Raw genomic sequence first — 22,829 nt, forward strand, 5'->3', positions numbered from 1 at the left:
TGTTTCAGAATAAAAAAATCTTAAATAATTTTAACTGAAGTCTAGCTGACACAGGTTACATCAGTTTCAGGTGAACAACAAAGTGACTCGACAAGTCTACGTGTCACCCCGTGCTCACCACAGTGTAGCCCCCACCTGTCACCATACAGCGCCATTATAATACCACTGACTCTCTTCCCTGTGCTGCACCAATAAAGCATCTTTTTAACTGAAGCAGATATGGTCCGTTTCTCTTCCGAGTGCAGCTTTTAAAATGGCAGTACTGGTTCATTCTGCTGTCACATTCTTTTTGTTACCATGATTTCAAAAACACACTAGTATATTAATAATGAACGGAGTTTGCATTATAAAAATGACTTGGTAGTGAGTATCTGGAGCTTGGAGAAAAAAAACATGTCCATCTAAGGTTTTAGAGTCGAAACGGAATCTTGCGCAAACTAAAAGACAAAGCTTGTAACTCTGCTCCTTTCTAATTATCAAGAGAAAGCACAGGATGGATTATAAGAGGAGACTGGGAAAGTGAAGAGACACAAAGACAAGCCCCACCAGCATTGTACAATCCCAAGAGAAACACACTTTAAGTTTTAAGAAACAATTGCTGGCTGTCTGGGAGATGCCCAGGCATCAAACAATAAAGAACAGTGGACAGAGGCGAGCGGCGAGCCGCTGCTGGGACTCCTGCTCCCTAATCCCCCAGCTCCTGTGAAAGGCCAGCTGTTGCCACCTCGCGTAGGGAGTCAGCCCGGCAAATCAACGCCAGAGAAAGAAAGCTGCGGATATTGGAAAATTCTAATTTACTAGGCTCTCTAAGGTTTTTAACATTAAGGGCATCAAACTATATCATTCAAATGAGTCTGTGCAATGGCAGCCCAAGTAAAGGAGTTTACCGCTGTTTTCACTTTCATTAGTCAATGAGATGTAAGGAAGTTAGTCAGTTTTTATGGAAGCACACCTTCAATTCATATAAAGTACAAAAAGTAGGAAGCAATCCATGGAAGCTCATTATTACACATCTCCATGCTCCCAGATCAGTTCAAAACCCCCTCAAGTTAGAGGAACAGCCATTATGTTCAAGTAAAGACTCTATGTGTTACAACAGGATCTTAAGACTCTAAGCATGAACACATCACACTGAAAAGCTGTGTCTGAATTTTGGGCAACTTACAAACTACTTAATGAACAATGGTGGAATTTGACAGAATACACTTCCAGACGCGTTTACAAGACACACAAAGAAAATTAACTTCCTTCAATGTGGCCAGTGGCTTGGGTTACACTTTAGTGTTTCCTTACCCACATGTTTTAATTCTATCAAAGTTTTCATGTCATTTGAAAGTTTAAATATTAAATCGCTACTATCTATGTCTTTCTGACCCACTCTGCAAAGGACCCTGCTCACCGTAACCTTCCAAATGTAAAGAACTGTATTTTTCAATGCTTGAGGTTTTTTTTCCTCAAATCAGTTCACAGTAGTTAAAAAGACCTGGACTCAAATCTTTGCTTTCACATTTACGACATATGTGTTTCTAGGCTTCCACGTCCTTATCTATAAAATAAGATAAATGACCGTACCTCTGAGAATGCATAGAAGGCACACAGACTAATACCTGGCACAGGAAAAGTTTTCAATTATTCATATTCATAAACAGTTTCAAGTTCTGATATAGAAATGAAAAGAAATGCAAAGTAAGAAGGGAAAGACTGTAGATCTTAGAGCAAACTAAATGATTAGTAATGCCCCTTTAATTCCTGGGTTTCAAGGATTCTTTGATTATGTGCACAGAGAATGAAAAGTAATTCAGGCTTTAGTGAACAAGAATTTAAAAAGAAACCTAAGCTCTAAATCCCAAGCGATTGATATCAAGGTCCAAAACTCACAATAACCTAGTTAACAGTTGGTACAACATTCATATAACAACCAAGGAAAGAATTCCATGCTGTTTTGGCAGAACGCAGTTCAGCGACATTACAGCAATTGTTATGGGTGCCCGGATATTTCATTTCCAGGGCAGAATGAACAAATCCCAAAATATCTGTGAGATGCTGGCTCTATCACTTGTTTGATATGACGGCAATCATAAACGATTTTTATAAATCATAAAACAGCTCATTATAGAAAGAAAAACTTGGAATTGAGCTATACTATTCTAATCTTCCTCTCTTCAAAGAAGGCATTTTAAAATTGTAGTCTGTTTCAATAAATAGATGGAACATATTATTAATCCAAATAGATTTTATCTAAGTTGACACTGTATTTAAATATCTATAAAAAAATCCTTTGAAATAAAATTTGCTATAAAATCAAAAGAATTTCATCAAGGTCAGAGTGGGCATATTTCAACACTAAAGAGTTCTAAGTGTAACTAGATGCTGCAAAGAAGGAATTAAGGTGAAAAGAGGGGTCGTGTCTTTTATTATATTGTCCAGGAAGTAACTCAGCCTTTTGCCATATTCAGAGATCATATTTTTAAAATTCTAATTTTCTCTAAATTATTTTCATATGACCATGATCCATTTATATAAACAAATCCAGTTATAAAAACAAAATTAAACAACCTTTTACTCTTTTTATGTAAAAAATAATCTCAGATTCGGAGAAAAGGTGTAAGAACACTACAAAGAACCTATTTTTCCTGAATAATTTACTGTCATTTTATCCCAAACACACATATCCCATACATACTGTATTAGTGTGTTCTTAGCTACAAATCAAGGTATCTTCCTAAATAATCCCAATTTAACAATTAAGATTTAAAAATTAACAATGATGTATTACTACACCATATAACCTTCAGATCCCATTCAAGTTTTACCAACTGTCCCATTAATGTCCTCTAGAGCAAAAGGATCAGGTTCAGGGTCACACACTGCATTTCGTTTTCATGCTCTTTCGACCTGGAATGGTTCTTTACTATTTCCTGGTTTCTCAAAATCTTGATACATTTGAAGATTACAGACCAATTATTATAGAGACTGTGTCTCAAACTGGGCTTGTCTGATGTACCTTTATGACTGGATTTAAGTTCTACATCTTTGGGGGGAAAAAAAAAAAAGAAAGTTACACATCTTTGGCACAAATATCCAAGGAGTGACACTGGGTTTTTTTCCACTGCATTCTGGAAGGTCGCACACGGTTCTGATTTGGCCGTTACTGGTAAAATTAACTCTGACAGCTTGATTACAGTGGTTATTGCCAGCCTTCTCCATTGTAAAGTTACTCTTTTTCCTTTTTTAATTATTTTGTGTGGAGATACTTTGTGTGGTTATATGAATACTCCATTCTTTATCACTGATTTTATTCATTTATATCATTAATTTTATTTGTTGACCTTTATAATTATCAATTTATGGAATTCTGTTTTATTAAATGGGTTATTTATTTTGATGCCCAGACCGGCCCAGTTCCGGCCGGCTGGAGCCCCCTCAAGCCGGCTCCCCTCCCCTGCTGCCACGCCCCATCACCCCTCCCGGGCCCTCTTACTTCCTCATCTCAGGAGCTCCGGCTTCATTCTAACCTTCTCTTGCTCCAGCTATGGACTCCCCCACATCTCCAAAGAGTCCTGGCTCCTACGTACGACTTCGTTCTACAGACAAGAAGGGGTGGGCTCTGCTTTCATTTCTTTGGTCTTCTTAACTCAGGACAATCAGCTGATGAATTTCCCAAAGAAAAGTGGTGAAATGATTTAAGGCTGAGCACATTTAATAAGACTGGAAAAAAATACGATGCATCAAACTTTTCTCAATTTCCACAATACTTTACCCCTGTACTGTTTTCAAATTGTAGTAAAACCTCCTTTGGCTGCTTCCCTTTCTCTGAATTCCATTAACTATATTCTTCTTGAATATGCTATATTAACTATATTCTCCTTGTATATGCTATACTAAAAACTTTGATCCAAGTAGTACAGTAGTTACTGTTAAAACTTTGAAAGTTTTCTGGCTGAAAGGATCCATGACCATATTCCCAAGTGTTACATTAAAGATAAACAGTATGGAAAAGGTACTCACAAGATTCTTTTCCAACTAATAGACAAAGTCATGGCTCATCTCCTTTACTGTGAATGATGAAGCCAAGTCACTGGTGACACACTTGCTTCCAGGGACATTATTTGGTACATTAACACGACCATAATTTTATATGAACAAAAGCAGTAAATCATTTCAAGGGAGTCATAGGAGCACTTTCTTGGGAAAACCAGCAGGATAGTCTAAGACTTGGCTTGACAGTGCACAAGTCTGCATTAGCAATACACTTTCCTCAAAGAAGCACACTGGGAATGGGAAGTAATGCGGTCATCTAAGGCTCTACTACAAAATGTGGGAAAAGACCCACCGTTTCTAATCATTTACAATTATCAACACTGGTAGAATACAGTGGGGTGTTTCACTGTCTGACAACCATGTCCTGAGGGATAAAAAGAAATACATTTGTACACCATGCGACACTGACACCCCTCTTCCTGTAACAGCACTAACGTGGCTCAACACTGTGAAGCAGGGATGTACTTGCAAGTGGTTTTTGAACTAATTCTCCTAAAACGTCTCCTAGCAATATGGTAACTATGGGAGTCATTTTTACAAAGAGGCTAGGGCTCTGAGATAGCCTGCCTGAGGTAATACTGCTAGTGAAGGGCAGTTCACATTCAAACACTGAGCTTCTCCAAGTGAGCACAAACCTAATTATTCTGACAAAGTAGCATGAAAGAAACTGAAAGAACAGGAACAGAAAGTGGAAATGAGAGCTCAAATGAGATACGTGTCAAATAAAGATTATTTAAAGGCAGAAAGGAGAGGAAAGAGAGCAAACGGGGCGCTGAGGCAGCAGAGAACGGGGGACGACAGGTGGAGAAGGGCGTACGGCTGAGTCACAGGGCATGCGACACGAAAACCGCTGGTCTCCCCCAGGTGCTCTGGGGGCGGTATGGCAGGGACGTAAATTCAGCTTAGAGACCGTTCTCAAATTTGAAGAATCTCTCCCTATTTAGTATGTCATTTCTTTTAGATATCAGAAAACTGCCAAGACCGTAAACCTAAGTACGCGTTGAAAGAAACTCCTAAGGCCATAAAAGTTAACTACATGTAAACTTAAGTACACGTTGTTTCATGAAATTAAATGAGGGGAACCTGTAATAAGGTTAAGCTCAAAGAGAAGCACGAACCTCGGCATTTTTCTGTTTATTTAACGTTACTCTTTCGCTGATTTCCTTGGGTTCTCAAGGCTCAATATGTAATCCAGATACCTGAAAACTAGGAATGCACTAGCATTCAGGAAAGAACCAATATTCCCCACAAACCCAGAGACAAAGCGATCAGTAAGGCCAAGCCAGGCTGGAGGTGTGGGAGCGGTGGCCAGAGCGGAAAGCCCTTTGGAGGTGTCAGAGCTGTACCCAGGTGAAGGGGGTGATTCCATGGAGGTGCTGGGGCCGTGGGCTGTGGGCGGGTAGTGAGGAGAGGATCTGTGAGGAGGGCAGTCCAGTGTGGTGCAGGGGACTAGAGCACACGTAGGGTGAAGAGGGTGTCCTCTAAAAAAGCATGGCCTGGCTTGTCTGGTGAGGAGGGTGTCTTTGGGCAGGGAAGACGAGAGAAGGATAAAGGGGGACATGCCTGGCATATGATGTCAGTGCATGAGCTCAGTAAAAAGGACTCCGAAGAAGGGCAACGTGGCATGGATGAGGTAAAAAGGGTGTCAACACAGGGTGAGGCACTGTGGTGGTGGCCTGGTGTTGGGTGATCAGAGCCTGAGCTGGGTGAAGAGGATGCCTGTGCAATGAAGGGGATGGTGACAAGTTTCATTACATACAGGAACTGATCAGAGAAAGTCAATATATTAAGGAAACTTGGAGCCAGATTTCTCATTGTCAGAAAAAGGAGAAAACCAGAATGAACCCTGTATCACTGAATTAAAATGGGAAGTATCAGTGTCAACTTATGGCTTTCAATATGGACGTACACATGTGATTACCAACACAGGCGTAAATGTGCACACGCATGAATGCGTGCAGCAACTGTACCCCAGCTCTTCCCGCTGGGAGGGTCTGGGAACAGTGACAGTCCAGTGACAGTGAGCATTCCTAGGACCCCGCTCTTGATTTCTAAATACCATTCTCCAAAACAAAAAAGCTGGATCAGACGAAATACAGGATGAGCACGGAACATGTTACAGGGCAGGGCACTATTAGGACAACACGGGACACTTGGACAGGGTCTGAAAATTAGATGCAGTGATGTATCAGTGTCAACACCCCGATTTTGACGGTCACATTATGGCTGCTACGAGAAAACCCTTGTTTCTAAGAAACCCACGTTAAAGTACTTGCCAGTGATGGGGCTATGAGTTAGCTCCCTTCCTCCAAACAGTTCATGGAAAAACGTCCTCTGCATGCACTTTTCTCCAGTGTGAGGTTAACGGGATGAATGGACGTGGAAATGGGGAAGGAGAAGAGGCAGGGGGAGCCACTTACTGAGGTCTTCGGCCAGCTGAACGCGTTTGCCAGTGAGCAGCTTTACCTTCTTCTCGCCGTCTTCAGCGAAATCTTCCAGGACCTCTTTCACGTTTTTCTCTAATCGCCTGACTGTTCAGAATAAACAAAAACTTGAGGAGCTCTCTTTTTGATGAATGCACAAGGATGATAAAATTAGCAATATTTGGAGGGCAAGTTCTTATTTTTCTCATCATGTTCGATCTATTGAGTTCAAACTTCTCACAGTTCTAAAGAGAATCTTTACCTGTCATATAGTATTTTCATCAACACAAAACTCACACAATTCTCAGAGATGGTCATGCTCGCAAGCCCTGACACTTTACTGCAAGTGTAGACTTCCACCAACAATCTAAGGGAAGCTTAGGAGTCCTTTTCTAACAGAACTTTTGGGTGACGAAGGGAGACTCCTGGTATGTTTTATCTCCCATCTTTCCCAGTTATGACTTATTTTCACTAATATTTTAAGGGAAGGTTTAATTTTCAACTTTTCTACTAAATCTGTTTCTAAAGAAGTATTTGGGCATTATTCTATTAAATGAATGTTGCCACTATTTTTTTGATGTCAAAATTAGAAAGTGGTCCCCCCGTGGCTTACCTTCAGTGTTTGTAAGTTGCTGCCTTAAGGTATTTGCAGTGATAGCAAGCATCCGCTGTATTCGCCAAAACAGGACGACATCATTGCATTCCAACTGAAATATTAGGCAGTTAAGATTACCAGATGCAAACTTAAAAATGAAAACCATGATCATAAACACATATGATCGGCTACTAAAGTTAATACCTATGCCCTAAGCTTTAATAAAAAACCTCAGATTTATCTAATACATGTACTCCTACTGCAGATATAAGCCACCGAGCCATTTTTGCTCAGGGCTCACGAACTTGTGCGTAATTTGCGTTCAATCTGCCTCACTCCTATATAGCTTTGTGATTCTGATGACAAAGCAAATGAATGTGGGAAGTAGAGAATTTCATGACATTATATACAAGTGAAGATTCACAGCATATATCCTTAATTTTGTATTTAGTTTCAGCTAACAACCATGATAGCTTAAATATGTCCTAGGTTAACCTCTTTTCTTTGAGTGTGTATGCAAGCCAGCTCTGAAATACAGCTTGTTGTATAAAAATAAATTATGACTGCTTTAAAAGAAGCTTATTGTATAGAGAGGTCTTCTCAGCAATTGAATTATGCAAAACACTTGCCATTTTTTACACAGGTATAGTTAAATACAAATTTTCTTTAAGCTATAGAAAACCCAAAAGCATTTTTTAGGGGCCTATGATCACTAATTAATAGAGCTGTTTCAGAGCATTTCTACTTATAAGAAAATGCTCGAAATACATCAGTCTGCTGCCATCTAGCGGTCACTTTGTGAAACGTGGCACTACACTGTACAACTTCATACATTTCTTTTAAAGAATTATTTAAAGATTTTAGTGATATATAGAAAAAATTACAATAGAGGAAAAAGCACTTTTTTGCAGTATGATGTCCACTATGCAAATGGACTGTGTTATACACATGCACACTATATAGAAAGATTAACAGAATATATATAAATGTTAAATAAAATTACTTCTAGGTCAGGGGATTATAAATGACTTATTCCTTAATAAGGAATATTAGTGACTATTTCCTTTTGCAATTTTTTACACTTGTTTATTGCATTTCCACAACAAGAATGTGTTATTTTCTAACATAAGAAACTTAATTCTTAAAAAAAAAAATTAAGTGGTTTAGTGCCTATCCTCTGCACACAAAATCTTATTGTGTGTAAAATATAAAGTGGTGGAAACCTCAAAAGATGTGAGTCACATTATTCCTCATAAATCACATACACTTTTTCCCAGCAGATCAAAGGACTGGGATGTTAAAGCGATAGTTTACTTTCAAGCGTCCAAACCACCATCACTAAACAAGCATTTCCTCTGGTCTGTGGACACTTTACCTCAGAATCTACAAAATGTCTTTGGTAGTAGTAAAAACCTCTTCGACAAAGGTTACAGTGATTTAGAGCCGTTTTTAAGAAATGTCTTCTATACACCTGGTGCCACGTATCTTTAATCTAAAATGAAAAAAGCAAAGAAAACCAAAGAGTTACTCTACGCTCTTCAGGTTGACCGGACACATCCTGAAACGTCATCCATAAAATTTATTCATAAAAAAGTTAATTAAAACAAATGGTAATGTTATTCTACCAACCATTTTTTTGCCCATTAAGAAAAACATTTTAAGACAAAAGATTAGATTTACCACTACTCTGACCCCTTATCAGTTTGTATACTTCCAAATATGTAGTGTTTTTAACAAGTGTTGTTATTACATTCAAATAATCATTCTGTAGAGCAGATAGGGTTGAGATTATTATCTCCGCTAACTAGAGGTAAGGAGCCCCAAAGAAAAAGAGGTTGTGAGCCTCATCTAAAGGCAGAGTCAGGACTAGGAAGCTGGTCTCAGACCATCAACCCAACAGTATTTCCTTTCTGAAAACTACATTTTGCTGTTACCATAGCAAAATGACCCCTGCATTGCCATTATCAGGTAGTTTGTCAGAGTGTTCAAGGTTCCTCCACATCATTGTCTTTCCTAGGCAGAACCGTAATAATGGCAAGTAGGTACAAGTGTCATCGCCCCTGTACAACATATGAGCAAAGTGGCAGCTCCGAGGTGACGTCAGTGCTACTAGTGAATGGGATGGAGCTGTGCTAGAATTCACATCTCCGGCAGCAGTCCATCTGCTCTTCTTGTCATCATATTTTGTTACCTATATTACAGCTTCATCAAGTGCACTGAACAAAATGTCTCTTGGAAAAAAACCTGCGATCTTCTTGCTTAGAGAACGTGACAAAGGTATATAGCCCATCCATATCCTGATATGAAGGCAAAGTCCCAGTGCAGATGAATTAAATTTGTATCCAACTAATAACGCCACGTAATCACTAGTTGTAATTTCATTTTCAATTTATATATAATGCTACATGTAACAGCTTTAACTGCTTTGAGTTTTACCAGTTTTCTTGTTCTGACCTTCTGTAGAATTAAAATTAAATATACTCATTTCTCAAGTGCAAAAATATAAATGGTAGATAATCTTTCAAAGAATTTATGTGTGGCTCTAAAATTTCTTATATGATTGTTTTACTCCTTAGAATTATTTTTCTAATTGGGTTCACTTAAGTTAACTTAGGCTAATATTAAAATGAGGTTTTGAGCCCTTATATTCTAATTGGGAACACAGGCCCAGAAACACAGTTATTTTTTAAAATCTTTTCCAACTAAGCATCATGAAGGTAAGCAAAGCATAGTCTAAATGGTAATTATTTTTATTCTCATATTTATTATGATATGAGGAAAATGAGATAGAACCCCAAGTCACTATTCAATTTAACAAAAACTTAACATTCATATTTTTTCTAAATCCACTCATATCTGAGTAAGGTACCTTTTTTTTTTTTAAGAGAGAGAGAGTGAGTGAGCAGCAGAGGGGCAGAGGGAGAGAGAATCTCAAGCAGAGAATCTCAGCACCGAGTGTGGAGCCCGACATGGGGCTCGATTCCACCACCCTGGGATCATGACCTGAGCTGAAGAGTTGGTTCAGCCAACTGAGCTACCCAGGCGCCCGATTAAGGGACATTTGACTGAGGAAACATATACACAAATGAGACACACTGAAGCACAACTCCTATTTTGCCATGTGAAACAGTGTAGCGTGGTGCAGAGATAGGACGGGGCCTCACCTCCTTTTGTGAGAGCGAACTGCTGAACAAGGTCCTTCGCTTTTCCAAGTCTCAATCTCCTCATTACAAATTAGAGTATTACATGTAAGAAAACACCACCAAGAATAGATTTCTACTTTGTACACAATCAAAGTGATGGTCTTTACTGTCAGCAAAAGTACACACGACCCAAGTCAAGCCAAGCACTTACATATCTGAGTAATACAGGAGAAGTAGCAACATTTTCCGCAAGAACAGAGACTAAGAAGTAAGTAAGTTCACGCTTTTCCACAAGATTTATTACCAAGCTTGGATCCACTTCCACCCCTCGGGATTCCAGGTTCTTCCGCACGGTGGTTATCTCATCGCTTGCGAGGTAGGCCGGGTGCTCCTCGTTACACTTCAACATCTTCTCCAACTCGTTCTTGGTTTCGTTGTGGACGAACTAGAAATCGTTTAAAAGAGGACTCTGTTTTAGATGGCTCCTGATCTGGCACGCTTATAAAACCAGAGCCCGGACTTTAATAAATACACTGCTACTGCCCGATGGGCGACACGAGCCCCACACAGCACACCGGAAAGAACAGGCCCCAGCTTATGAACACTGGACGGCAGCTCCGGGAAGCAGATCAAGCTGGACTTAATATGAGGCAAAAGAAACAGAAAAGGAACTGGCCCTATTTGTTATATACGTTACTTTTGCTGAAATGCTTTATTGTCGAAGTTACAGCACCAGGAAGCTTGCTATGTACTTTCGTCACCTCAGACTAGGCTATCTGTGCAGGAAAGAGTTTCTGAATATACGGAAGAGATGATGTTTTTCTTAAAAATTTTTTTAATGTTTATTTATTTTTGAGAGAGAGACACACAGAGTGTGACTGGAGGAGGGCAGAGAGAGGGAGACACAGAATTGAAGCAGGCTCCCGGCTCTGAGCTGTCAGAACAGAACCTGATGCGGGGCTACAACCCACGAACTGTGAGATCATGACCTGAGCTAAAGTTGGACACTCAACTGACTGGGCCACCCAGCTGCCCCAAGATAATGTTCTATAAATGTCTCACATCTAAGAACTAGATGGGTGTAAGGAATTGTACTTGCTGACATGCTTCTTTTCTGATATTTAATTCATAGTTGGGATTAAAAAAAAAAAAGACTTCTACTTAAAAACTGTGCTTTAAACTACTTCTGCAAGGTACCTATCATTCCTTTTTTTTTTTTTTAATTTTTAAATAGGGCTCAAACTCAGAACCCCAAGATCAAGGGTAGCATGTTCTACAATTTAAGCTAGCCAGAAGCCCAAAGGTGTCTATCATTTTTATTATTATTATTTTTTTAATGTTTATTTTATTTATTTTGAGAGAGGAAGATAGAGCACGAGTAGGGGAGGGGCAGAGAGAGGGACACCAAGAATCCCAAACAGGCTCCATGCTGCCAAAGCAGAGCTCGACGTGGGGCTTGAACCCACAAACTGCGAGATCATGACCTGAGCCAAAACCAAGAGTCAGTTGCTTAACTGACACAGCCACCCAGGTGCCCTGATGCCTCTCATTTTTAAATGTACTTCCAGTCTCTTTTCTGTAACTGTTTATAATCTAATGACAAAGGAGGAAAACATACCCTGGTGATAAGTGTGAAGATAAAACTTTATACAGGGTTCAAAAATGTTCATGTTTCCTTTTTTCACTCTTCTCAAAACCATATACTAAAAGAAGCTAGCTTTAAATTCACGGATTACTCTAAACAAGCTACCACCACAGCACTTCGCCCCAAACTACAGCAAGCCTCAGCCTCTGTGTACTTCTAGAATAAAATGTAAGTAACTGGCTTATAAATGAAACTACTAAGTAACATTCTCTGAAAACATGACACTTTGGAGAGAATTCACAGTTTCCTTAAACATCTGCTCTCAGTCTGAGGTAAGAAGGAAATAGCTAATTTAGATGATAACTTGCCACCCCGTCTTGTCCTGTTTTCACTTCTGTCTGTCCACCTGTCCCCACCACTCTGTCTGTTCAGGAGAGCAGTACTCTCCCATCTACCCTGACCAAGAACTCCACAGTTCAGCTCAGACAAGGTGAGAATGTTCCAAAGGAGTGGAGTTTTCCCTAGAAAACTAAGGAAAAAGTAACGACATAAAAGCGCAAACTAGTTTTCAGCGCACAGACTTCTCGTCTTTGATACAGGGCAGTCTTATATTTCGTATCCTGCTTAGTTGGTCACTCAGAGAGACAGAAGGAACTATCACGCAGCCACCTAAGCCTGCAGTGGGAGATGTGGGGGCAGCCTGTTTCTCATGGGAACCTTCAGGAATGAGGTCTACGACAGTGGTTTTCAACTGGGAGCCGGGGGGTAGAGAGGTTAGAGAATTAGAACTTGATCCAGTGAGTCTGACGGGAGGCTTTCTTTTGAAACAGAAAATGAAACCTACACAGGGGAACACCTCCCAAGGCGGCCCCGATGGCCCTCTCCCTACAGGGCAAATTATGTATCCTGCTCTGCCGTCTGGGTATTATGGATGCTGCCCTGAAGTCCTGGAAGGAAAAGGGTCTTCTCTGAAGGGTCTCCATATTCCTCTCCTAGGGCACAGATCCTCCCATTAATCTAAAACTTAATTCTCCACTTCCTTCCCTTCCCTACAGGTTCAAATTCCTGAGAAAATAATTTACAACTAGGAATTATTTCTCTCTGACAGCGTGTGGCCACTTGCTGCTGAGGCAAGGTGCCATCACTGATTATGCCGGAGACCTAAGGTCCAGTTTCCCTAAACCTTGATGGGTGGGCACCATTTTCCTTCCAGGTTTATCTGCCTCACACCAGTTCTTCTCAATCACTGCTTTTTCCCGTCTTAAAGTCAGAAACCTCTGACGGCTCTCCTAGAAATCCTTTTCTGTCAGACCTCCTCCTCTCAGCCCATGTGTCGAGAGAGAACTGATTATCCCTGAAGACAGGCATGATCCAACCACTAACTCTGTCCACCTCCTCAGCTTCTCTCCACAAAAATCCTATCAGAAAAAAGAGAAGAGGAAGACTGTCCCTTCTCTTTTTGAAGATGAATTGGGACTCACATCTGATAGCTTATGAAAAAAAAAAAAAGTTGATTATTAACTTAATTCTGCATTTAAGCTGAAGACAAAAAAATAAATAAGGAAAACAGGGAAACAGGAATAATATGTCATTTGATAATTTCCATTCTCTTTATCTTCTCTCTTGATATTTCCAAATCTTGTTATCCTTTCTCTGGAAGGGCCTGGATGCCACTTCTTTTTCTTATTTATTACTATTTTTACTTAGGTATTTTGATTCTATACCCTGTTTCCACCCTTTTATTTAAGGAATAAACATAAGAATGAGATGTGGCATGTGACTAAATGCTAGATAGGAAGAGAAGCCATAACAGTAAGGAATAAAAGAAGAGAAAAGATGGGGACTTGAATGATTCGTACATCCTCCCTCTACTCATTTGTCAACTTACTTATCCTTGCCTTTATCATTTGGCTCTTCTGAAGCGCTCATTAAATATTTATTAAATGAATAAATCCTATAATTCTACTTTCTACTTCCTGTCTGAATTTTTGTACCTATTTTGGGAATACAAGAGCAAAAAATGCAAAAGAATAAAATAATCTGAATAGACAACAGAAAAATCTAGAGGTAACAGATGAGGTGAACAAAGTCACTATTTTTTTATTATAATCACATTTACTCTACATCCTCTGAAATTCATGTCATTTTTAATTTTTGTTTGTAATTTTAACCTTCATGAACAAAGTAATCAACCACAAAAGGGCCATGGTTCATTTCCCCTTTTAATAACACAGCTACTGAATTTGAAAACAACAATCTTTGTGCAGTTTACGATTTATTCTAAAATTTCATTATGTTGTAGAAAGGCCGATATAAAACACTTGAAATTACTAAGATTAGTCTAGCATGCAAAAGTTATACTTTAATGCTTGAATTAAAACAACCAAAATGATATCATAGGATTACCTGTTCTTGGGTCCGGTTCTTCCAGTATAACCATCTCTTTTTCCAATCTGGACCTATCATGTTTTCGATTGCATTTTCAGCTGAAAAATAAAAAAAAAATTCTTTTTAAATTCATCAAAAATTTTATCGTTTGCCAAGTACATTGATTGTAACTAATAAGTAGTCTTATTTTCTTAACTATTTCAGAGTGCTGTATCAATATAAATTCAGTTGAAATAAAAAAATTACGATTGATATGATACATATATAAGAAAGAATTTAATTATATATGTTTACAACCTATGCAAGGCATAATTGGTTTTGCAAGGTACAAAGTTTCCGTAAGTACAGAGGCAAACACTAAAATGCTCTTCTGGTTGTTTTAGAATATGAGTATGTGTGAACATTATTTTCACTGGTTACTAAGCAGTGGACTGAAAAATCCCACAAAAAATATTTAGCTACATTATTAATGACAAAGCTCTGAAATGTTAGTTTTGTTTATTTGTTTAAAAAAAAACCTTTCTTTACAAATGTCCATCAAGTTGGATGACTCCTTCACCACAGCAAATAGTCACAACTCAATGACCTGTGTCCCTACTTACTGTCCTTGAGGCGAGCCTGAAGAGCTTCTTCCATAAAATAAATAGCGGCATCCCACTGCTGTTTATCAGATATGGACCGGTCTTCTAAAGCATTGTGTTGAATAACCCTCTGAAATAGCAAGGAAAGGAAAAGAGCTAATTTTGGTCTATGCCTTCTAATGTTAGTAATTTTATTCAAACTGACAGCTTACCAAACACCCAAAAGAACAGATGTACCTAAAACTATATAACAGTATACCCCTCCCATGCAAATGCAGCTCTTATTACCTGCCTATTGGCCAGCTCTCTTCCCCCAAGAATACAGTGAAGATTTTTTTCCTATCCCAAACTGAATGAGCTATGTCTAAGATTGAGAGAGGTATGTTACTCATGTAACTGCATAAAACCTGCACTCAGGACCCTAGTGACTCAGGAGTTAATGATTCAGATCATCACTACCTCTCCTTTTTGCCACATGATCTCTGTGTCAGCACTTTCAATAAAAGAGAAAAACAATCACTGTCTCACTGTTAACACCAATGGAAAGTGTAAATGAGGAAAGCTTAAAAGGTCTAGATAATCATAAGCAAATGTGAGTTATGTATTATAAGAAAATTGATTTCTAAATTTTATAATTATTGAACGAATGAATGAAAAAGGACACTATTTTCTCAGGAAGCTAGTCTTAGAAGGCATTTAACAAGAATGAACATAGCTTTCAAACATGAAAACACTTGTTTTAAAATCATTATGCCTTATCCTACAAAACTGTTCAGTCTTTCATCAGTCCTCCTCAGAACTGTCTGAGCAGAGCAAGTGCTTAACAAGGTGTGATGATGCAGATGAGAACGTCCTACATAACAAACGGTCTGCTGCACGTGGTTGGACTTGGTGAAGGTCAGAAGTCAGGCTTTGTAATTAGAGCAGGGCTAGTGTCTGAGTTTCGCCAAGGACACTAATAGGGCTGCTTCAGAACTAAGTAAAATTGTGCTCACAAAATACATTGTAGAGTCTCTGGCACCTTGTAAGCATTCAGCACGTGGCAGTTTGACTTTTTTTCTGAAATGATAGCCAAGAAAGAAATAGCAGGGAAATGTTGAAGGGCTAATTACAGATGATGAAACTACTTCTTCCCCTCATTATTTTAAACTCAGAACCTAACTGAAATAGTCATATAAAAACAGCTTCCTATAAAAAGAGCATCAATTATACAAAACCATGAGGCCAACACCTGAACATACAAATGACGCACCAAGCTGTCCTCTGCAAAATCATTCCACTTGTGGCGCTTGATACTTTCTTCCTTAACAGCCTCTTTAAGTTTATCAAATATGTCATCATGCTCTTTCCCTTTTGGTTCTGTCATGAAGCGGGAAAATTCTTCTTGCAGGGTCTCCCAAGCAACCTAGATTTAAAAGAAAAAGCTGTATTCACACGACACACTTTTATTTAATAAGTAATATGACAAACATATGAATTTAAGCCAAACAGATGAAATAGGTCAGCTTATCACAGAGAACATATGAAACCACATTTTTTTTTTTTTTAAAAGGCAGCATATATAAACTCTGGCCTAGACATCTCACACTGGTAGCTGGTGGGGTAGATTTGGCATCCTGACATGTTTTGCTAGACAGACATGGTGTTTTAAATTTTAACAAACCAGTAGCCAACGTGAAAAACAGAGAGGCTTCATATAAAAATCTGTGTTTCTAGCCTTTCCTGAACTATCCCGCAACACTGAACCCACATTTCTACATAACACTAGCTGGAGCTGAACAGGAGCTGTTCCCTGGAGGTTAGGTGTGTACTCCAATCAGCCTCCAGACGTAGTTCACTCATTTACTTCATTCAGGTGAGTTTGCCTGCTTCGTCCATTGGTAGAAAGTTTAAAATTTCATAATGATTTGCCTATATGCAAATATGTGAAGCAAAGCATCAATACCTTCAAACAGAGCCCAGCAGTATCCGAGCTCCATTACAGCTAACTCCTAATTACCGGGAAGGAAGAGCACAGTGTCAAAGTAATTAAGAACTAAATCTACCTATGACTAAGCAGGCTAGTTAATGCTGAATTTTTTTTACTTAGCCCTGTTCCTTTTGAACATGAAGAAATTATGGCATAAAAAAGACGGCCGTCCAAGAATAGGCAGTGAGGTGCCAGAATCTATACTTCCTGACCTTCGGCAGAGCCTCATCTTTCTGCCACACCCAGGTATGGAGGGAGAAGGCGGCAGGAGACAGAGTGACCACTTCCTCTGCTGAGCCTTAGGATGTGAAAGTATCCTAGCCTGGGCCCGCGGCCAGAGAGATGTGAGGGCCAGCTGTGAGGAGAGCTGGGGAGGGACAGCGGCAGCTCTCCAGTCATTTTAGGGGTAAGTGTGTGGCGAACTGACAGGGGCCAGCAATATGTAGCTTTGGGAGGATAGCTGTCAGTTCTCAGAAAGAGAGGCTTGAAGAAACTGAGAGAAGAGGTGAAGAAGCCAGGAGTGGAGCAGGACAGGAAAGGGGGAATGACACCCAAATAATTAGAAGTTGACAAGGTAAGTATGAAAAATGAAATTCTCTTTAACAGGGATTCTAATGTTGTGAGCAACCTCACAGAGAGGCCCAGGACACTCTGTCTCACTGGGCCACAGCTATCATCCTTGAGGCTCACACGCATGGCAGATGACCTCAGATGGCACTCACCATCACAGTAACAGCAGCTGGCATTTACCGCACAGTTACCGTGGGCCAGCTACGTCTAAGTATTTTCTATACTACGTACGTTTACTCCTTATAACAATCTGCGAGGTGGGCAGACTTATCATCCCTGTCGTACAGGTGTGGATGCCCAGAATTGTGAAGCACCTAGCCCAGGGATCACACAGCTGCTAAGGGGCAGAGCCGATGTGCGACAGAGAAGCATTCTTTAAGGGACTTTCTTATGATTCCTCATCTTCTGGCAGCATGCTAACTAAGGAAATGATTATGTAAGTAAAATTGAGCCCTGCAGAAAAATCAGTAAATGAAACCGTTCACCCATTAAACATCTTCCTTATAGGATCCTGATCCGCAGAAAAAACATTTAAAATGTTTCACATTTAAGCAAATTTTGCTGGTTTTGTTAAATGCTATGTTTGGAACAGAACCGGTACTCTTGGACCCACACTATACCAATTAGTACAACATTTTTACAGTGGTAGTAACTGGCAGTAGCATTAAGGTTAATCCCAACACAGAGATGAGGAATAGAGAATAAATGGAGCATAAAGACCAAAAGGAGAGAAAGGGCTGTGATAGGAATAAAACCTAAAATTCATGGCTCCTACTCCCTTCACGTAATGCTTCTTACCCATTTAATTAAATTATATCCTAACCTCTACTGCTTTATTAGGAAGCTGTTTATCAGTCCACTGTTTAAGCTTGATATCCACTGTCGTATTAAAAGTCCCTGAATTCATGGTCTGTGCAGCTGGAAGATAGATGTTTTCAATCACATGAGTTGAAACTCTTTCCCACAAAGACTGCTGAAGGATTTCCTCCCTGAAATTAGACAAAAAAGGTTTCAAGAACATCAAATTTAAACATTATATTGTTTTTGTTTTGTTTTTTTAAATTTATTTTTGAGAGACAGAGAGAGACAGTGCGAGCAGGGGAGAGTCAGAGAGAGAGGGAGACACAGAATCTGAAGCAGGCTCCAGTCTCTGAGCTGTCAGCTCAGAGCCTGACACGGGGCTCGAACCCACAAACTGTGGGATCATGACCTGAGCCGAAGACGAAAGCTTAACCAACTGAGCCCCCCAGGCGCCCCATTATATTGTTTTTAAAACAGCCGCACTGGAGTATCACTCACTTATTCAAAGCGCTGATGTATGAACTTGCCTCTGCACATCAAGCTGGTCAACTTATCCATCATCTCCAAAAGTCCTAGCCACTGGGTCTGCTTTCCATTGCTAGAGGTTGGCTTATATTTTCTAGAATTGTATATAAATGCAACCATACCAGAGAGTATATACTGTTATTTTTGCGTCTTCTTATTTCACTCAGCATCATTTTTTTTGAGATTTACCCATATTGTTGTATCAATGTTTCACTCCTTTTTAAAACTTCTTTTTTTAAGTTTATTTATTTGAGAGAGAGAACAAGTGCAAGTGGGGGAGGAGAAGAGAGAGGGGGAGAGAAAGAGAATGGGAAGTGGGTTCCGTGCACTGTGACTACAGAGCCCAACGTGGGGCTCGATCTCACAAACTGTGAAATCATGACCTGAGCTGAAATGAAGAGCCTGCCGCTTTACTGATGAGCCACTCAGGCTGCTGGTTTCCCCTTGCTAACTTTCAGGTCTTTTTTCAGTTACAAGTAGAAAATGAAAAAAGAGTGTCCACCACAGAGGACCCAGAAGGACAAAGTCAATTTAGTCATGGTGTTAATGACAGATAATGACAGGTGGAGAATTTTAGGAGCAGGCTGGAAGAAAAACAGCTTGTCAGGGCCTTTTATTCAGACAAAATTTTAAACACAAACTCAAGATTTTCGAAAGATGAATAAGAAAACCAGGATCCAACCTCTGACCACCAGGGCTTTTTGCTGCTCCTGCCTCAGAAGGGACTTGGTCTGTTATCTCCTCTAAGGGGTCTGTGGGGGAGGAGTTGACATTCCAGACACTCTTTCAAGGAGATAATAACAAAATCCCAGACCAGCAAATCCTGACAAGCTTAGGTAACTTTCTCAAAGGAGGCTGTTTTCCAGTCCACCATAGGGAGCTGCTGTCAACCATCCTCACCTGCCCTGTTGTCACCACGCTGCCGTCCTCTGTCCACACTCCCCCTGCTCCTCTCCACCGCAGTCAGGTTTACTCTGCCCCCAATACTCTGTTCCGTAACAAACAAGCTGCTTCACATTCCCACTCTTTCCCTGTTCCATACATCCTCAGACCTCCCCCGGCTCTCCCTTCCAGACAGTGAGTGTCCTCACATCCTGCTGACTGGAAGCTGCTGAGTTGGGGGGCGGCAGCCATGTTCTCACCGCACAATCTCTCTCGGGACCACGGTCCTTAACTCTCAGGTAAGCACTCCTGTGCCGTGAGGCCAGCGCATCTGCTTATACCGTCGGCGACCCTGACTTGTGCCCTAACTTACATTTCCTAGCGTGTGTTAGGCGATGGTAGGCTTCTCTATTCTAACTTCTGCCATAATCTAGGGAACAGTCCACAAATACACAAAACCCAGTCAACACGATAGTTCTGCTCATTCCCCTCTGGGTCTCCAGGCACTTTGCCTACATTCACTCCATGTTAATCAAAACACTTTTCAAAACAGAAACTTCTTCTTTTAAAGCCGAGGACTGACTCTGTATGGTAATTTCAACCAATATAGAAAATGTAGGAAGTCCTCCATAATTCCTTTCAGTGGTATAACCACCATTCACAGCTTTAACAATAAAAACATCTGATGCCTGCATAAATACTTCTGTGTTTATACTACTTTAGTTAAAAGCACGTTGTACAGGTTCCATGTCAATTTCCTACATTTTTCAATGGTATCATCACAGTAATCCACTCTATGAATAAATCAAATATAATATAATTTCAAATAGAAAACAAGTTTTCAATTTTTTTTACACTTATACAAAACAATGGTGACAATTCTTCTGCCTTCATCTTTGTCATTCCCATAAATACGCAGCAATGGAATTACTGGGTAGAAATGTACTCACCGTTTCATGAACTTCTCCATTATCTACACATGCAGACACTAAATCCTGTCAATTCTATCTTCTAGGTAACCCTCAAATATTTCAGAACTGTCTCCTCTTCTCCATGTGCACTGTCACTACTCAAGGTCAAGCTGCTATCATGTCTCATCTAGTACCTTCAGCAGCCAGCGCCTCCCTGCTCACTGCCTCCTTCTTCACAGCAGTCCACTTGCCCTACTACAAAGATCTTTCGAAGCTACAAATCTGCCCTAAAGCTATTCAGTGGCCCTTGGTGCTCATGGGATAAATTCCAAGCTTCTGAACGTGGCCTGTATGGCCCTTGGTAATCTGTATCTTGTTTCTATCTACTGCTTTCTCTCCTGCCTCTTGCCTCCTTCTATGCTAAGGCCGTAGGTAACAGCCCTCACTCACCTGTGCCGCCTTGCTTGCTCTCACCTCCTGGCCTCTGCAATTCTCCTGTCACTGCTTTTACCTAACACCCTTTATTAGATATTAGAGATCTGTTCTGATTCCTCAAATCTGAGTCAGGGGACTCAACGGTGCATTCCCATTTTCCTTCTACTTTTTCAAATTTCAACAAAATAAACTCAATACTTTTAACCAACAGCTGTATGCATACCACTCTCTCATCTTTTTAAGTGTATTTCTATTAAGTCCACCAACTATCCTTCTAAATGACATATGAAAAAAATATATCTATAGTAACAGTCACATAATGTTAACGGTATATCAGTATCTCCTGCTTGACATCGGAAATCAGTCCCTGATGATCAGGTATATTGTCTGAAAATGCTGAGAGCCTCTCTCTCCCCATAGCGCATCTTACGTCAAATACAATGCCCCAGTCCTTTCTTAAAATATGGCTACAGTAGACTAGACTGCCTTTAGTAACAGATTATCATGTTTAAAACATAGAACACTTGTAACACTGCTTCCAGATCACCGAATACAGATCAAATAGTCCCGGCAATGAAATAATTAACATTGTAGGCATGCACCCTAAAATATCACATAAGCCATTATGCAACAATAACGACAACAAAATACTGCTCAAGGCAACATCAATTATGTCACAAAAAAAATATTCTGGGTACAATGCAGTTGCATGCAATGTGGCATGAACAGCTACAGTTAGGACCTGCTATTTTGATCTATGTTTGTGTTAGCTGTAGAGTGGGGGGGTGGGGGGGGCGAGAAGCTGATCTGATAACATACAGAAACAGAATCATCTGCTCCAGCGGCTCATGGAATACACTGCTAGCAGCCAGATGTCCTGCTTCTCTCCCTTGCCTTCTCTACAGGCACTCTGGAAATACAGGCTTCTCGGACCTTCATAATTCCCTTCAGCCACCTGCATACTAAATAAATGGCATTTACACTCATGGCTCACTTTAGCACAGGAATACTTTGATTTCAGACTGCTCTGCCCAAATGACACTAACCATTTCACCTAATGATGCCAGGAATTTACAGAGGCACCCTATTTTTCTCCCATATACATTATTAGCAGCTATTATAGTTTACAAATCACTTTTCATGTACATTGTCCTCATGTGACCTAGAATGGAAAGTAGTATTCATTTTTTGTGCATATTTGTGTGCATGTGCGCCCACACGTGTTTTGAAATCTTGCAATTTCAAAAGCCACTTGGCTTACAGAAAGTCACAGAACTGGTCTAAAATACAAATAATAACAAAGATAAGCTAGATATAAAAATATACATATATACATACACCTGATTAATCAATCAACAAGTATAGATCAGAATCCTTTTTGGGATAAAGAGGGGATATTAAAAATAGGCAAATTTTGTCTCCTTGAAGAGAGAGAAGGGTTCACAACGGAGGAAGGGCACCGAGATGGAAAAACTAGCAGTCCTAAATTCAATTTTAAGGACTGGACACTATCTAGGCTTAATTTTGATAATCTTCAACTGAACAAACAAAAGAGGTACAGAAAATATTTGTAATGAATGGCAATAAGGAGAGTTCTGCTCCAAGGATAAGTTCTTAGAAACACTATAGATTTCATTAGAAAGATAATTTATGCACAAGGAGTTTTTTCATTAAAAATATGACTGCAAAAAAATCCAGGCCATTTGTAGATAGCTTGCTAGAGGCACACAGAACCTATTTTGGTCGCAGTGTTCCACTCCAGCAAATCTAAGAGTGCCAAAATTCATATACTCATAAATAGAAGGTGATAGTTTGCCCTGAGAGAGATGTGCAGCAATATTTTCCAAAAGTATAGATTTGCCTGCTATTGTTTAAAAATCTCAAGTAGAATTCAACTTGAAATATGATTTGTACAAAACATATGAGGTACATATTACAAAAAGCACTGACTGTTCTTGCTCAGAAATGAGAACTTAAAAA

The 22,829-nt window shown here is 39.8% G+C and overlaps 1 protein-coding gene across 6 annotated transcripts in view; it reads right to left on the minus strand.

Annotated features, from left to right (window-relative positions):
• The window catches only part of OPA1 (OPA1 mitochondrial dynamin like GTPase), an 86,934-nt gene that overhangs the window by 20,889 nt on the left and 43,216 nt on the right, over positions 1–22,829 (minus strand). For 5 of the 6 annotated variants that reach the window (XM_029939625.1, XM_029939621.1, XM_029939622.1 and 2 more), the window contains 8 exons: positions 18,119–18,284; positions 16,009–16,161; positions 14,778–14,886; positions 14,194–14,273; positions 10,507–10,647; positions 8,435–8,551; positions 7,078–7,171; positions 6,462–6,572 (listed from right to left, as the gene is read on the minus strand). In XM_029939625.1, the coding sequence (XP_029795485.1) occupies positions 6,462–6,572; positions 7,078–7,171; positions 8,435–8,551; positions 10,507–10,647; positions 14,194–14,273; positions 14,778–14,886; positions 16,009–16,161; positions 18,119–18,284 (971 nt within the window). Of the gene's footprint in view, positions 1–3,565; positions 3,649–6,461; positions 6,573–7,077; positions 7,172–8,434; positions 8,552–10,506; positions 10,648–14,193; positions 14,274–14,777; positions 14,887–16,008; positions 16,162–18,118; positions 18,285–22,829 lie in introns of those variants that run through there. The other variant, XM_029939626.1, reaches the window with a different exon arrangement.

This window comes from Suricata suricatta, chromosome 5 (genome assembly GCF_006229205.1).
Source record: "Suricata suricatta isolate VVHF042 chromosome 5, meerkat_22Aug2017_6uvM2_HiC, whole genome shotgun sequence".
Classification (NCBI taxonomy): domain Eukaryota; kingdom Metazoa; phylum Chordata; class Mammalia; order Carnivora; family Herpestidae; genus Suricata; species Suricata suricatta.